General features: G+C 46.5%; 1 protein-coding gene across 5 annotated transcripts in view; it reads left to right on the top strand.

The window, feature by feature from the left end:
* Nucleotides 1-16,291, top strand: part of LOC127580343 (semaphorin-3A-like) — a 271,887-nt gene extending 255,596 nt beyond the window's left edge. For all 5 annotated transcript variants that reach the window (XM_052033670.1, XM_052033668.1, XM_052033671.1 and 2 more), the window contains 2 exons: nt 7,080-7,225; nt 12,570-16,291. In XM_052033670.1, the coding sequence (XP_051889630.1) occupies nt 7,080-7,225; nt 12,570-13,022 (599 nt within the window). In that variant the 3' untranslated portion in view covers nt 13,023-16,291. The remainder of the gene's footprint in view (nt 1-7,079; nt 7,226-12,569) is intronic.
* Nucleotides 16,292-18,093: the final 1,802 nt, after the last annotated feature.

Raw genomic sequence — 18,093 nt, 5'->3', positions numbered from 1 at the left:
AAAATAACAAAAGCAGGGGTCCCAGAACTTGATCCCTGTGGAACACCACTGGTTACTGACCTCCATTTACCATCTACCCCAGATCTAGTTTTTGGTAATGAGCCGGGTCAGGTGACAAATATATCGGTGGGTGAGCATTTGGGGGACAGTGACCATTGCTCCATAACCTTTCGAATTGTCATGGACAGGGATAGGAGCAAAGAGGACGGGAATATATTTAAGTGGGGGAAGTTGAATTATGAGGCTATAAGGCGAGAAATTGGGAGTGTAAATTGGGGTGACATTTTTGAAGGGAAATGTACTATGGAGATGTGGTCGATGTTCAGGGATCTTTTGCAGGATGTTAGGGATAAATTTGTCCCGGTGAGGCAGAGAAGGAATGGCAGGATGAAGGAACCATGGGTGACAAGAGAGGTGGAACAACTAGTTAGGAAGAAGAAGGCAGCATACATAAGGTGTAAGCAGCAAGGTTCAGACAGGGCTTGTGAGGAATATAGAGTAGCAAAGAAGGAACTTAAGAAAGGGCTGAGGAAAGCGAGAAGGGGACATGAAAAGGCTTTGGCGAGTAGGGTTAAGGAGAATCCCAAGGCTTTTTTCTCGTACGTGAAGAGCAGAAGGATGGCTAGAGTAAAGGTAGGACCGATTAAAGACAAAGGAGGGAGGATTTGCCTGGAAGCTGTGGAAGTGGGTGAGGTTCTCAATGAATACTTCTCTTCAGTATTCACCAAGGAGAGGGGTCTTGATGATACTGAGGACAGTGTTGGTGAGGGTAATGTTCTAGAGTATGTAGATATTAAGAGAGAGGATGTGTTGGAGTTGTCAGAAAATATTAGGACAGATAAGTCCCCGGGGCCTGACGGAATATTCCCCAGGCTGCTTCGTGAGGCGAGGGAGGAGATTGCTGAACCATTGGCTAGGATCTTCCTCGTTGTCCACGGGGATGGTACCGGAGGATTGGAGGGTGGCGAATGTTGTCCCCTTATTCAAGAAAGGTACTAGGGATAGTCCAGGGAATTACAGGCCGGTGAGCCTTACGTCTGTGGTGGGTAAGCTGTTAGAAAGGATTCTAAGAGATAGGATCCATGAGCATTTGGAGAAACATGGACTGATTAGGGACAGACAGCATGGCTTTGTGAAGGGAAGATCTTGCCTCACAAGCCTGATAGGGTTCTTTGAGGAGGTGACCAGTAAGATTGATGAGGGTAGTGCAGTAGATGTGGTCTACGTGGATTTTAGTAAGGTGTTTGACAAGGTTCCACATGGTAGGTTTCTTCAGAAGGTCAGAGGCCAAGGGATCCAGGGAAGCTTGGCCGTGTGGATTCAGAATTGGCTTGCCTGTAGAAAGCAGAGGGTTGTGGTGGAGGGAATGCATTCGGATTGGAGGGCTGTGACTCGCGGTGTCCCGCAGGGATCGGTTCTGGGACCTCTACTTTTTGTGATATTTATTAATGACTTAGATGAGGGGGTGGAAGGGTGGGTCAGCAAGTTTGCAGATGACACAAAGATTGGTGGTGTTGTGGATATTGTGGAGGACTGTCGAAGCTTACAGAGGGATATTGATAGGATGCAGAGCTGGGCTGACAAGTGGCAGATGGAGTTCAATCCGGAGGAGTGTGAGGTGGTACACTTTGGAAGGACAAACTCCAAGGCAGAGTACAAGGTAAATAGCAGGATTCTGGGCAGTGTAGAGGAGCAGAGGGATCTGGGGGTTCATATCCACAGACCACTGAAAGTCGCCTCATAGGTAGATAGGGTAGTTAAGAAAGTTCATGGGATGTTAGCTTTCATAAGTCAGGGGATCGAGTTTAAGAGCCACAAAGTGATGATGGAGCTTTACAAAACTCTGATTAGGCCACACTTAGAGTACTGTGTCCAGTTCTGGTCGCCTCATTATAGGTAGGATGTGGAGGCGTTGGAAAGGGTGCAGGGGAGATTTACCAGGATGCTGCCTGGTTCAGAGAGTATGCATTATGAGGAGAGACTAAAGGAGCTAGGGCTTTACTCATTTGAGAGAAGGAGGATGAGGGGAGACATGATAGAGGTATACAAGATATTAAGAGGAATAGATAGAGTGGACAGCTAGCACCTCTTTCCCAGGACACCAATGCTCAATACAAGAGGACATGGCTTTAAGGTGATGGGTGGGAAGTTCAAGGGAGATGTCAGAGGGAGGTTTTTCACCCAGACAGTGGTTGGTGCATGCAATGCGCTGCCTGGGGTGGTGGTGGAGGCTGATACATTTCACAAGTTCAAGAGATTGTTAGATAAGCATATGGAGGAAGTTAAGATAGAGGGATATGTGGGAGGAAGGGGTTAGATAGTCTTAGGTGTGGTTTGAAGGTCGGCACAACATGGTGGGCCGAAGGTCCTGTATTGTGCTGTATTGTTCTATGGTTCTATGGTTCTACCAACCTCTCCCTTCTGTGAACAAGCCAATTCTGAATCCACGCAGCCAAGTAAGATAAGATCTTTATTAGTCACATGTACATTGAAACACACAGTGAAATGCATCTTTTGCATAGACTGTCCTGGGGGCAGCCCACAAGTGTCACCATGCTTCCGGCGCCAACATAGCATGCCCATAACTTCCTAACCCCTACGTCTTTGGAATGTGGAAGGAAACCGGTGCACCTGGAGGAAACCCACACAGACACGGGGAGAACGTACAAACTCCTTACAGACAGCAGCGTAAATTGAATCCGGGTCGCTGGCACTGTAATAGCGTTACGCTAACTGCTACACTATAGTCTCCATGGATCCCATGCCTCATGACTCTCTGGATGAGCCTACCATGGGGAACATTGTCAAATGCTTTACTGAAGTCTGCATTCACCACATTCACTGCTCTACCTTCATCTATTAGTTTTGTCACCTTCTCGAAAAACTCAGTTAGGCTCGTGAGGCACATCCTGCCCCGCACAAAGCCGTGCTGACTATCCCTAATAAGACTATGCTTCTCCAAATGCTCATAAATCCTGTCTCATAAGACTCACTGGTCTATAATTCCCAGGATTATCTCTATTACCTTTCTTGAACAAGGGAACAACATTAGACATCCTCCAATCCTCTGGTACCACTCCTGTGGCCAGGGAGGACGCAAAGATCATCATCAATGCCCAGGCAATCTCTTCCCCCACTTCCTGGGGTCTATCCTTTCTGGTCCCAGGGACTTATCTATCCTAATGTTTTTCAGAAGCTCCAACACTGCCCCTTTCCTAACCTCGACATGCCCCAGCACTGTACATTGGATATGATACTCTTATCGTAGAAGATAGAACACTACAGCACTGGACAGGCCATTCGGCCCTCGATGTTGTGCTGAACGATGCTGATTTATACTAAATGTCCTCCTCCTGTGTACCATCCACATCCCTCCATTCCCTCCATATTCGTGTCTATGTAAAAGCTTCCACGACACTGCCTGCCTCCACTGCTACCCCTGGTCACCCATTCCAGGCACCCACCACTCTCGGCAAGGTGATCATCCTGCTTGTCTTTCCTGAGCAACATCTCAGGGTCAAATTCTCATCCTCAGATCCCCTGTGTGTGGTCTGGTCTCTCCGTCCCCTTCCCTTCCCTTAACCCTTCCAGTCCTTTCAGCCACTTCTCCTCCCTCACTGCATGTGTCCCCTTTAACCCATTCAGTCCCTTGCTGCCCCTTCACCCCTGTTCACCAGAGACTGGCAGCTGGAAACTGATATGTCACCAATTATCCAGACACGGGATGATCACCTTACTGTGCAGCACCACTCTGTTAGCCTGGGAAAGTGGCACTGCTTCTGAGAACATTAAAATCTGGATTCATTAACCGCAGCTAACTACTGATTTACATCAGTCATGGTTTGACTGTGAACATTGACTGTAAACATTGATTAAAAGGATCTCAAAGTATATCCAGCAAGGTGGAGAGTGTTGCTACCCCATGCACCAATCTCCTGCTGGGCCAAGAGTCAAACAAAGGAACTTTGCTTCATTTGTTCATTTCAGGATGGTCCTCAGTTCACACTGTACATTGGGCATGACTGCCCTCTGCTGGCGCACAATACCCACTTTAATTGGAAAGTAGAACTTGTAAAAACAATGGTTTTTCAAAGGTAAAATTTTAAATCCAGCACAACATTGGATACGTTCACATCCCAGGTAACAGTGAGGATGAAGTCATGATAACTATGTTGGTATATTAACATTTGTCTATTGGTAACAGCAGGAGTGAGGCGAGGAATGGTTGTTTAGTTGAAGGTGTACATGCAGGGATTTCATTTGAATGTGTTTGTAACTAATATTGTGGGCTGTGGACTTTCCCTGTAACCTTGCGACAGTTCTTCCTATCCAAGATCAGGCGACAGAAGTGGTGGGTCTCTGTGTTTAATCTGACACCTGTCTAACTGAGAATTTGTCTGAAGTGTGAGTTTGTGATGGTTTCGTTGCCACATACTTTGAACTAATGTACTGAGTTCGAACAAACTAAGACAAACTTTCTCAAAGCTTTTATTGCTAGAACATCTCTCCCTTTTAGAAGAACTAATTCTTCTGTGTCCCTTGGTTCCTGACCCCTCCACCAATGAGAATAGTTTCTCTCAATCTTCTCCATCTGTGCCCTTCCTGACTTAAAAAAATTTCTACCAGATCCCGGCTTCTCCCAAATATCCACACACCTAAAGTCCCTCATCTCTGGAAAAATTTTGGTAAATCTTTTCTGCGGTGCCTTCAGCACCTTCACATCTTTCCTAAAAGGTGCCACCCAAAAGTGGACACAAACCTTTGATTGTAGCCACAGCCATTTCGTGAAGATTCTTCTCTCTTGTACCCTGTCTCTGTTTATAAAGCTCCAGGATACCCCCTGTGTCTTTCTCTAACTGCCCTGCAACTTTCAATGAACAACTCGAGGGTCTTGTGTGCCCTCCATGTTGCCTCTTCAAACTCTTCCTGCCACAATGCAACATTTCCCAAACGTCACTATTCCATTCTCCCTCCCACCACTGTGTGTATATCTCCTTGAAGTCCAACTGTCCTGGCACTTCACTACATCTCCAAGTTTGTGTCATCGGCAAATTTTTGGAAATGATGTCCTGTGTACCTAAATTAAAGTCATTAAGCTGTGTCCCAGTCCTGACTCCAGGGAGCTCTCCTGTCCACTTCCCTGCAGTTCTTCAGACTGCGTTTCCCATCAATGACCCAATTTTCCATCCGTGTTGTTGAGCCCCTTTTATTTCATGGGCTTCCATCTTGATGACCAACCTGTTAGGTGGCACATTATCAAATGTCCATTGGAAGTCCACTATACAACCTCTGTAACTTCAGAAAAAGAAAACTCCATTGTTAATTAACCACAACTTGCCCTTAACAAGGCGTCTTCTGATCAATCTACACTTGTCCAAGTGGCTGCTAATTCTATCACTGATTATTGTTTTGATAACTTTCCCCAACACTGAGGTTTTATTGACTGGCCTATAGTTAATGAATTTACCCCTACAACCTTTGTTGAACGAGGGTGTAATGTACAAGTTTCTGATCCTTGACTTTGAAACTTCTGACCATGACCTCTGTAACTTTCTCCCTCACTCCCCTCAGCAACCTCAGACCCAGCCCGTCTGGATCCATTTTAAGCACCACTTGACTTTCTAATTCCTCTTCCTCATTAATTTTAGCTCATCCAGAAGCTCAAGCACCTCTTCCTTGGTCAAAACTGATGTTTAGTCCACAATCTGTACCTCAGCCATGAGTAGATTTCCTGAGGGTGTGTACTGGAGTCCACCTTCCCTCATACAGCCCTATTCCTGTTCACGTAACTGTGGGGCAATCTCCACAGAAGCTGCCTGACCTGCTGAGTGTTTCCAGCATTTTCTCTTTTTACGTTGAATATTTCTTTAACGGTGCACAGCTCATGGGTGCAGGATGCGATAGTAATGAGAGAATAGCTACTCTTAGATGGGCCATAATCATTCTTATAATCTCTGATGATCCATGCAACACCTGATAAGTTTCATATTTCTGGCATTGGATGACGTGGAATGAGTATAGCTGACATTGTAATCCTGTCTTGCAATTTGCGCATTAGGACACACAATACTCTCTGACAAACTACCCTTCTCTCACCCTGACTCTGTAATCTCTGGCACTGTTAAAGTTTCAGTTCAGCTGTAACAAGCGGTGTGTGGATTGGTTCCCACAGAGTTTATCATTCCTGTTACATTGTTGAAACCTGCCTAATTACATGTTTAGCAGTGAGGAAAACGTACAACATCTCTCATAACATGATACTGCTCTGAAATTTGAGGTGTAATTAGTCTCAGTGTATTTGTGCATTACAGTTGGGAGCCAAAGTTATCCTGTCTGAAGTTACTCTCAGTCTGGTGGCTTTGTGTTTGAGGCCAAAAAACGAAGTGCTGGAGGAACTCAGTGGGTCAGGCAGCATCTGTGAGGGCAGAGGGATGGTTGGCGCCTCAGTTTGAGACCCTGCTTTGTGCTCTCCTACCCCCCGTCTCATGTTATAGAGGCATGAAGTTGTACAGCATGGAAAACAGGTCCTTCAGCCCAACTCGTCCATGCTGACCACGTTGTCTACCTGAGGTAGCCCCATTTGACTGGCCAAGATCAGTGGTGGTAGATATGAGCTCAGCTGCCTTAACTGTAACGGGGCTCACTTGTGTGACTAGATATTGGAATAAAAGTACACTCCAATTTGTCAGTGCTTCAAGGGCTGCTTAAGGAAAGGTCCAATGATGTTAAACCTGAGAGAACATCTGCACACTAAAAGCTCTAACAGTCGCAATTACAACCAACTTCCTCAAAGAAATTAGAACAAAATAGCAGTGTTCACTGACAGGAAGGTTCCCTGCCAAGCAGAAGTGAATTCTAAGCATTAGTGTTCTGATTTTGGAAAACTGATGGAAACTTCTGAAAGAATATTGCAGCAAATAGTAAACGCCAAGACTAGAAGATGAAAGTGACAGTGAAATGAGACCTTCTTCCAAGTCACAATTCTAATGTCATCGAGTAAGACTTTTCTTTGCCTTCCACAACGAGCACAGTGGTCTGTTGACATCTGTATGTTTGCTGACAGCCTTCTCTTTCTGCAGACAATATACATGAACATGACAACATGGAGATGAAGATTATCTATGGGGTAGAGAACAGCACCACCTTCTTGGAATGCATTCCCAAATCGCAGCAGGCACTGGCACTCTGGCAGTTCCAGAGGCAGAATGAAGAGCACAAGGAGGAGGTAATGGCTTCAGATCAAAATGCGTCAGTGTAGCATTAGAACGTGATTGGTGCAGAGTTAGTGTGACAGCAGTGTGGTGTGGGATTAGTGTGATAATACTGAGAGATTCATCCACGTTAGTGTGAGATTACTGCATCAATGTTGCGGGATTAGTGTGACAATATTGTGCAATTAGTGCACATTAATATGACAGTGGTGTGAAATTTGTGTGAAATGACCCTGATACCAAGCGATAACCTACAGTATGTGATAAGTGTAGGACTGGTATGAAAATATAACGTGATGATGTGAAGTTAGTGTGCTGTGTGTTTGGTGTAGTTAGTGTGATCTTCATGTGGTTTGATATCACATGAACGTGACGTGGGTGTGATTTTACGTGTATTGGCGTGATACGTGATACGTGATACGTGATACGTGATGATTATCAAATTGTAGTTGTTTTGTGTGTTGAGTTTTCCATTTTCAGGTAACCACCCCCTCCCCCTCCCCCTCCCTCCCCCCACCCCCTGTGCTCCCCCCCCGCCCGGTGCTCCCCCCCCCGCCCGGCGCTCCCCCCTGTTCTCCTTTCCCTCCCCACCTGATCCACCCAGTCTCTCTCCCCACCCCCCCGAGACCCCATCACCCAGTTTCATTCTGCTCCCCACTGGCTCCATATGCCCAACCTCCCTCCCTGATCTGGGTCCACATCCCCTCCCTACCCATCACCTCCTTACCCATCACCTCCCTACCCATCCCCTCCCTACCCATCCCCTCCCTACCCATCCCCTCCTTACCCATCCCCTCCCTACCCATCCCCTCCCTACCCATCCCCTCCCTACCCATCACCTCCCTACCCATCCCCTCCTTACCCATCCCCTCCTTACCCATCCCCTCCCTACCCATCACCTCCCTACCCATCACCTCCCTACCCATCCCCTCCCTACCCATCCCCTCCCTACCCATCACCTCCCTACCCATCACCTCCCTACCCATCCCCTCCCTACCCATCCCCTCCCTATTTATCACCTCCCTACCCATCCTCTACCCATTCCCTCCCTACACATCCTCTCCCTACCCATCCCCTCCCTACCCATCCCCTATCCTCCCTTCCTCTCTCAGCCTCCATCTCCACCTGTCCCCTCCCCTCCTCCCCCCCCTACCTGGCTCCACCTCCCCACTCCCCTCCCCTCTCCTCTCCTCCCCTCCCCTCCCCTCCCCGCACACACCTCCCCTCCCCTCCCCTCCCCTCCCCTCCCCTCCCCTCCCCTCCCCTCCCCTCCCTCCCCTCCCCTCCCCTCCCCTCCCCATACCTGGCTCCACCTGTCCCCTTTTTCCCTCTCTCCTCATGTGTTTCCAGCTATCACCCATCAGCCTCTGTCTCCCAACTCCACCCCTCCCACCCTGGATCCACCTCTCACCTGCCAGTGCCCCACCCCTCTTTCTCACTTCATTATACTGGCTACATCCCCTCTACACTTTGCCCTGATGCAGGGTCTTGACCCAAAGCACGGACCATCCCTCTGCCTCCACAGGTGCTGCCTGACCCACTGAGTTCCTCCAGCAGCTTGTTTTATGCTCTGAGATTAGCACAACACAATATTGGTGCAGTGCAATATTAATGTGATTGTGATTTGGTAAGTGTGTGACATTGGCACAATACTAGTGTGGCTGTTTAAAGGAACCTCATCTTCTTGTACAATAACACAGGAGGAGGCCATTTAGCCCATCGGGTCCATACTGACTCCCAGGGGAGCAATCCCATTTCTCTGTGCCCCTGTGACTCCCTCACACACACAACCATCAACTTCACTTTGTTTCCTTTGACACTTGCCTACAGCAGAGGGCAATTTACAGTGGACAATTAACTCACTAAAATGTCTTTGGGATGTGGGTGGAAACCGGAGCACCAGAAGATAAATTTGAAACAGATGAAAGCTTTCATTGACATAAGGGAAATTAAATTCAATACTAATGAACTGATGCACTGGTTATCAATATTTCAGTGCAATTCCATCCACTGTTTGGTTCAGATTGTTAGGATTTATCCACTTCCTTTTGGTTAATAACTTACATTTCTAGTACTCACTGTAACCTTGTCCACGCTTCTTCATGCTTCATGCTGACGGACACTCCAACACCCCCTGCACCCTCCCCACCTTTTTACTCTAGGAAGGAAGGAGGCAGAATCAGCTGATAACCTCTTGCATAATCTGGCGGTTACTTTCTCTGCAGGACCAGATGAACTGGTGCCACCAAGTGCCTGAACCCTCCCAGCCAGACATGGGCAGGTGCACCACCGTCAATCGACCTCCTTCATTTCAGCCTCGGAAAACACAAACTGGTTGTAGAAGACAGGAATTTGCATGAAGGGGAATCTTATATCTCAGTGATAAAGCTGAGTTTATAGCAAGATATTTTATAGCTGAGAATTTATACCATTGTGTTACAAGAAGGATTAGAATTAGAAAAGCAAATCACCTCTCTGGCACTGCTTTGAAGAACAATGTGACTTTTAGATTTCACCGAGTTTTCTCTGAGCTAGGATGAAATCTGGAGTTTCCTTCCTCCGATGTCACAGAATTCAGATTACATTTTGTGTTTCTTGAGACTGGGTGTAGCTCCCAACCTTTGGTGTTGTGGGACTGAGGAAATTTAGGAACCTGCGGCTCAGACGCATGCCCTTTATAAGTCATAAAGGAATACTTTTGTTTATATTTTTAGCCATAATCATATTTACCTTTGATTTTCACTTGCACGGTGAAACACTCTTGGGTGGCTTACTTTCAAACAGTTGATGTTCAGGCACTCGGTGATCCGGCACAGAGCTCCCAGCACAAGGATTCTCCTTCTGCTCAGCCTCGATGAGTCACCTTCACCTCTTGCTGAGGTGATCTCGCTGCATGAGCTGTTGGCATTATCTTAGTTTCAGTTCGAGAGCAAGTAACTGAGAAACAGTACAGCAAGGGTTTGCACAGAAAAACTAACTGAACCTGTTCCATGCATGGTGTTAACCCCGGGAGCATTGGGATTGTTCATAACTCTGTGAAAAGTGTTAACCATAAACTTCTTTGTGATGCTGGAGGCTGAAGAGATTCATCACTCTATTGAGGAGACATTTCGAGCTTTGTTTTGACAGAACATAATCAAAATCAAGTGCACCACATGATATTTTACTAGATTAGGGTAAATGCTGGAATCGTTAGCAGGACACATAGAAATAATTACAAGACTGGGTGGAGTTCACATGGATTTATGGAAGGAAAATCATGTATGAAAAATCAGTCAGTTTTCTGAGGTTGTAAGTAGATAAGGGCAAACGCTAAATGTAAGCAGCTGCGACTGGCTGCTGGAGCCAAAGTTCAACCACACAACACAATTTGTTTTGGAGTTTCGTGTGAATGAACTTCTAAGTCTTTTTTTGTTCACTTGCTTTTACCAATCACTTCATTTCCTTCCATCCTCTTCATTCACATCTAATCCTTCACAAAGGACTTTCCAGTGAGTTTTTGCTGAATTGTTCATAAAGTGAATGGGGAAGATGTGAGTAAATGTGAAACAAGGAAAGGGATGGAGTGGCCCCAGTGAATGCTGCCATCCTTCTCCACAGTAGTTCTTATTTCAGATTTCATGGGATCCATGGAGACTCGGCTGTGTGGATTTGGAATTGGCTGCCCACAGAAGGCAGAGGGTGGTGGTAGATGGACAATATTCTGCCTGGAGGTCCGTGACCAGTGGTGTTCTGCAGGGATCTGTTCTGGGACCCCTGCTCTTTGTGATTTTTGTAAGTGACATGGATGAGAGGAATGGTTTAGTAAGTTTGCTGATGACACAAAGGTTGTAGGGGTTGTGGATAGTGTAGAAGGTTGTCATAGGTTACAATGGGATATGGACAGGATGCAGAGCTGGGCGGAGAAGTGGCAGATGGAGTTCAATCCGGAAAAGTGTGAAGTGATACACTTTGGAAGAACAAAGGCAGAGTACAAGGTTAATGGCAGAGTACAAGGTTAATGGCAGGATTCTTAACAGTGTGGAGGAACAGAGGGATCTTGGGGTCTAAATCCATAGATCCCTCAAAGTTGCTGCACAAGTTGATAGGGTTGTTAAGAAGGCGTATGGTGTGCTGGCCTTCATTAGTCGGCGTATTGAGTTCAAGAGCTCTATAGAACTCTGGTCAGACCACACTTAGAGTATTGTGTTCAGTTCTGGTCACCTCATTATAGGAAGGATGTGGAAGCTTTAGAGAGGGTACAGAGGAGATTTACTAGGATGCTGCCTGGATTAGAGAACACGTCTTCTGAGGAAAGGTTGAGCGAGCCAGGGCTTTTCTCTTTGGAGTAATGCAGGATGAGAGACGACTTGATAGAGGTGTATAAGATTATGAGGGGCATAGATAGAGTGGACAGCCAGCACCTTTTCCCCAGGGCAGCGATGGCCAATACCAGAGGACATCCGTTTAAGGTCAGAGTAGGAATGTTCAGGGGAGGTGTCAAGAGGTAGGTTCTTTACCCAGAGAGTGGAACGCACTGCTGGAGGTGGTGGTAGATGCTGATACAATAGGGACATTTGAAAGACTCTTAGATAGACACATGGATGTAAGGAAAATGGAGGGTTATGGGCTGTGCAAGAGGGAAGGTTTAGATTGATCATGGAGTAGGTTTATACAGGTCAGCACAGCACCATGGGCCAAAGGGCCTGTACTGTGCTGTACTGTTCCATGTTCTGTGTTCTCCTTCTCCAGACCTTTGACTTTCAAACCTTTAGCCTGAGCTTCCTCCTTCCAATGGTATCAGGATCGCGAGCTCAGTCCCGCAGGTGATGGAACAGGTGTATCCGGGCTGTCATAGAGCCGTGGAGAAACTCAGCACGGATACAGGCCCTTCGGCCCGACCAGTCCATGCCGACCACGGTGCCCACTCAGCTAGTCCCAATTTCCTGTGTTCGGCCCATATCCGCCCCTCCATGTACCTATCCAAGTGCTTCTTAAATGCTACTGTTGTACCTGCCTCACCCACTTCCTCTGGCAGCTCGTTCCATATACTCACCACCCTCTGTGTGGAAGAGTTGCCCCTCAGGTCCCCTTTAAATCTTTCACCTCTCACCTTCAACCTATGTCCCCTAGTTTTGGACTCCCCTACCCTGGGGAAAGGTCTGTTACTGTCATCTATGCTTCTCACAATCTTAAACACTTCTGTAAGGTGGCCTGAGGGAATTGGATAGACCCTGAGGGGATAATTTGAAGGGCAGTGGGGAAAGATGGGTGTTCTGTTTGGACTCAGTGAGCAGATTGACTCCTGTGCTATAATAATTCTCCGATTCAGTGGTCTGTGGTCCATCTGCTGATCCGGTGTGCTTCCCTCTGCTGTAGATTAGCACCGATGACCGCATCATCAAGACCGAGCAGGGACTGCTGCTGCGTAACCTCCGGCGGAAGGATGCAGGCACGTACATTTGCCAGACCATCGAGCACGGCTTCATGCAGACCCTGCTAAAGGTCTCCCTGGAGATCATCGACACCGAGCATTTGGAGGAACTCCTACACAAGGAGGACGATGAGGGGCTGAGGGCCAAAGAGAGTCACAGCATCACCTCTGCAATCCAGAAGGTCTGGTACAGGGACTTCATGCAGCTGATTAACCACCCCAACCTCAACACCATGGACGAGTTCTGTGAGCAGGTGTGGAGGCGTGACCGCCGTCGACGGAAGCAGGGGCTCTCACACTCACCTGTCCATGGCAACAAGTGGAAGCACCTTCAGGAAAACAAGAAGGGTCGAAATAGGCGGACCCACGAGTCCGAGAGAGCACCAAGAAGTGTCTAACAGGACACCCCCTGACGCACATTAAATTCAAACAAGATGCAATACACACATTAACTCGGTCATTGCATTATGTTGATGTTTACAAGTGTATGGGATGCTCACCCAGAAACACAACCACCGCTCACTGTCCTTATTCAACTCCTCATTCTTTTCGTTAACGCAGCATGGTGATTGTGAATTGCATCTCGTAGTTGGACTGAACTCGCTGCTTCAACATGACTTGCAACTGACTGAAATCCGCCAACTCGGTTCAGATAAAGTGGCGGGCAGACTCGATGTTTTGGCTCAGTCAGAATGTGTTAATAGTTTATCGTCACATCCATGGAAAGGACTTGCATCCTTGAAGTGAAGAACAGAGACACGTTCGGGGAAACAAGATTTAGACAATCCTAAAACCAGCCTGCTGTTGTTCAGGAATGCAACATGTGCTGACAGTGGATATCCGGATACAGCAAGGCTGTGGTGTCAGTAATCAGTTCACTGTCATGTGAAACTGTTGAATGTGTGCTCCCACCCCCTCCCTCTCCCCAAACTCAACCCAACGGCAGCGAACGTGCATTTCAGGTAGACCAGTCTACTGGGCTCGGTGACAGGCACGAGGAGACAGGGAGACAAATTTGGCTGAGTGACTACTGTCAGCATGTCCTGAAGAAATGAGAGTGCTGCCTAGTTGCTTTTGGCTTAGAACAGGAATCCAAAAACACAGCTTTTCTGCACGTTGAATGACCACTGAGAAGGAGTGCAGTCATTGGGGTACTTGTGGAACATGGAAAACAAGACAGATGGTCCACCTAATTTAAGTAGAACTTCACGTTAATGGAGACATATTAAGAGATATTCTATTTGTGTCCAGTGATGGTGGATTTTATGGAAAGAAGTTTTGAAAAAGATGAGACTGGAGCTGAGTCTTCAGTCACTTGAGTAGAAGACGGCTCTCAACTCAAGTGAAGGTCATGCCTGTGACTGATATTGTTCTGGGAGGGAGGTAACATTGCTTATCAATTACTCTAAGTCCAGCACACTGGTGTCAGGGTAGTTACTTCCTGTTGAATTCTTATGTGACTTTTGTTTAAATTAAAGTTTTGTACAATTCCAGAAACTGGATGCAAATAAAACAAGAATTCTGTTAGGAATGCCACTGACCACGAAAGTGAGTCTGAAGATACTCCAGAAAGAGATCTTGGAGGGTCAAGTGTAGTAGCTCTTAGGAACTAAAATCACGAGTAAATCATTCCAGAAGTAATATAAGCTCCGACCTTCAATGTTACGCTGATGAGGCTGCAGAGTGATGGGGACCAAACTGAGATTCTAACAATCCCAGTACAGGGTTAGAGTAATTGTTTTACAAGGAATTGTTATGGGCTAAGTGGCCTTCTTTCAATCAACATAATTCTTCCTCAAGTATAAGGAAGAATACATTGTGCATCAAGCCCCCTGTTGGTTTGTGTGTTTGAAATAACTGCATTAAGTAAACTTTAGGTAAAGCATTAGAATGGCAACAGTGCAGAAAAATAATCAACTTCACTTGACAATAAACAACATATTAAAGTTGAGAACTAATATTTGTAATAAAATAACAGATATTACTGTCTTAATTGTTTAGGATTGTTCTTTATAATCTACCCCAGGCTATGTTTAATCTTCTGTAAAATTAACCCCTGCAGCTCAAATATTTGACTATTTTATATCACGGTAGATGATCCAGGAATGTCCAGCATTTAAACTCACTAACTACCTCAACTGCATGAGGGGCATCTTCCATTTCCCGGTTCAGTTAACGAGAAGGTCATGTGTGTCTGGGCTACCCCTCTCTCCATCTCTCGGCGATTGAGAGGGATCAAAGAAGATTTGTTCTAAACCAACCAATCATCCAGCATCCTCCCAGAAAGCCAAGGTGCAGATTGTGGTGTCCAAACCCCGCTTTGCATGGGTGAACAGGCCTGAGAATGGAGGCAGGCGAGGGGGAACAAGGTCAGGAGAAAATCTTGTAAACGATTCAAGAAATGCAAAGTGCCGTGGGGTTCCATTTACAGATGGAGTTTTACAAGCAGTCACAAAGTCAAACCCACTTTACATTGGCACACAGCCCACAAATGGTTCCTGGAACTCCTGGTTCTCTGATGTGCTGTCGATCTCATCATCTCTGGTTCCTGAGTGAGGATGTTGCATCGCCCAAGAAAGATGCACAACTCACCTGGGTGAATGGGGTTGCCACAACTTAACTCAGGAGGCCAGCAAATTGGACAAACAAGTAATATGTGGCTGCTGGTGTTGTGCACGAGCTTGTGAGCTCTGTGTTGGCTGACGCTCCAATCAGACATTACCCCGCAACACCAGCTGTAGCTGGATGACTTCGGATTGTTTGGAAAACTCAGACATTCCAATGGTTGTGTGAAGTGTTTTTTAATCTTTCTCCTGTAATGTTGATTTACAATTAATTTTTGCTCTTTGACTGTGGACAGATAACATTTGATGTCCATCAACATTCTTGTAAACCCCTTCCTGATCCAACATTATGTACGTGGGTGACAATACTGAAGATAACACTGAAGTGTGTGGTTTCAAATAATGCTTGTCCAGTAACCAGCCATAGGGAGGTAAACAATCAAACAGAATGCCCATCCCAGAAAGAATGTTAACTGTATGCGAACAATGGCTGAGAGGCTGATAATCCAGTGCAGCACTAGTTTCATGGCAATAAATTATTGTTTAAAGGAAAGGTTTATGGACCATAATATTGACACCTTGCAACCTCTTGTAGTTTTGATGTGCTTTGTTTGCAGAAAGAATTCATAATTTTATGGTCTATTGAAAGGTACTGTGTAAAAACAGATGCATGTGAATGTGTTTTATAAATTGGTTTTCTCCAATAAATGATATTAGACAGTGACCTTCCCCCTATTTAGCCATTAGCAAGGCTCTGAGGTAAATCGTTCATCATTTTGTTATCCATTTGCCCAGACTGGTGTATATATATATTTTTGTTAGACAAAGAGGGACAATATTAAGTTTTATTGCAATGGTGATAGGAATTTAGTTTTCATTTGTATGTATCAGCTATTTTAGTGTCTATGTAACCAGCCCAAAATCTGGCCAGATGAAATGCAAAAAGCTGTTTATTTGGTTAGTTTGTCCTGATACATAAATGTACACTTTGCAGTTATTCAAAGCATGTATATTCGGTAGTTACTGAGTCTTCACTTCTCTATTTCTCACTGCATTTTCAAGGGTTACCAAAAACTGGAAAGGAATATTATGAAATTGCTGCTGTAAATTATTTCTTTTGGCATGTATTCGGTTGTTGAATAAACTTTTCTTTTAAACTATAGAATTTTCAGAGTGTGATGTCGAGGAGGTAACCCTGTTACCCAATGTTACCCATTGTTTGTGGACTTGGCTTTGCTGCTGGATCTTGGAGACATGAGTGAGGTGCACACTGGCCACACTGAGCAGCTTCAGTTCACAGCATGAACTCAGCTGAGCTACTCCAGGTGTTTCCTCAAACTCTCTCTGCACAACACTGGAAAGGTACAACAGCATTTTGCAAACATCAGTTCTTCATAGATTGAGAGGAGGAGTCAGTGAAAATTGGAAAAACTCAACCCAACCCCACTTTTTGCTGACTCGCCCTCCAGGGTGTGAGAGAAGGCCAGGGGCAGTGTGAAGAGAGACACAATAACCCACCCTCGGGAGATGGACAGAACTCAGGCTGCAGCCTTGCTCTTATGTTTAATCCTGCTCAACGAGATTGCCTCGGTGATGGGATACCTGACAACTGAATGGAGGCATTGATACACTGTGATTAAACTCAGAACCTTGCAGCACAAGTAGGACGAACAGGTTTGCTTACCCCAGCATGCCTAGGCTAATTGCTTTGGTTCCCCTGCACGGAAATCTGGCCCCTGTGCCCTAGCTCCTACACTTTGACAACTGTACCACACCCTTCACTCTGAGATCCAACAAGGCCTACCCCCACCTTCCCTTTCTCCACTGAGTTCTGATTCCTTCCCACTCTCCGCCCTCAGAGATCAGTCCTTGCCCCCTGCTCTCTGAAACATGGCTGTGTATCCCCCGTGTTCCACCAGTGCAGTAGCCCACGAGCTGTGGCCCTGCCTCTCGGTCAGTGGCCACATGTCTCTGATGGGTCCAGCAAGTGCAGAAACTGACAAGAGATATCAAAGAAACCTGCAGAATACGGACCAAACACCTCAGCTCACACCGGGAACTCTCCACGTCAAGATCGGGGTTGTGAGGCCAGATGGCAATTGTTCGGGTCAAGTCCCTGAATCAGGACTGTGTCTCCAACAACAATTATGTACCTTTACAATCTTATGTTTGAATTTACCATTGATTCACTGCCCAAAAATTGTTGACTTTGAGCATGCACTTAAACAAAGTGGCATAGCACAGTTTCTGGCCCCCAGTGTTCCCACTAACCCACCCTGGCCCTTCCCATGTTACATGATGAGGACTGGATGCTCTTTGTAATCCTAAACTCAAGCTGCCATCTGGAGAGGTAAGCTACACTCTCCCAATCACTGGGAGATTGTCCTGGATGAAGAACCATGTCTAGGGACAGACAGGAAGAACTGTCACTCCCAGTGACGATAGCATAGGTGACCAGGGTTTGACCCCATCACTACTGTAGGTTACGGGCTCCCACCCTGATGGTAACAGCAGAGGGGGCTGCCACACTGATGGTAACAGCAGAGGGGCTCCCACACTGATGGAGATCAGCAGAGGGGGCTCCCACACTGATGTGGATCAGCAGAGAGGGGTCCCACACTGATGGGGATCAGCAGAAGGGCTCCACACTGATGGGAATCAGAAGAGGGGTCTCCAACAATGATGGAGACAGCAGAGGGGCTCCCACACTGATGGGGATAAGCAGAGGGGCTCCCACACTAATGGTGACAGCAGAGGGGGCCCAAACCTGATGGTAACAGCAGTGGAGACTCCCTCACTGATGGAGATCAGCAGAGGGGCTCCCTCACTGATGGATTTGAGCAGAGGGGGCTCCCACATTGATGGGGATCAGCAGAGGGGGTCCCTCACTGATGGATATGAGCAG

This window comes from Pristis pectinata, chromosome 19 (genome assembly GCF_009764475.1).
Source record: "Pristis pectinata isolate sPriPec2 chromosome 19, sPriPec2.1.pri, whole genome shotgun sequence".
Classification (NCBI taxonomy): domain Eukaryota; kingdom Metazoa; phylum Chordata; class Chondrichthyes; order Rhinopristiformes; family Pristidae; genus Pristis; species Pristis pectinata.
This window is presented reverse-complemented; position numbering and strand designations above follow the sequence as displayed.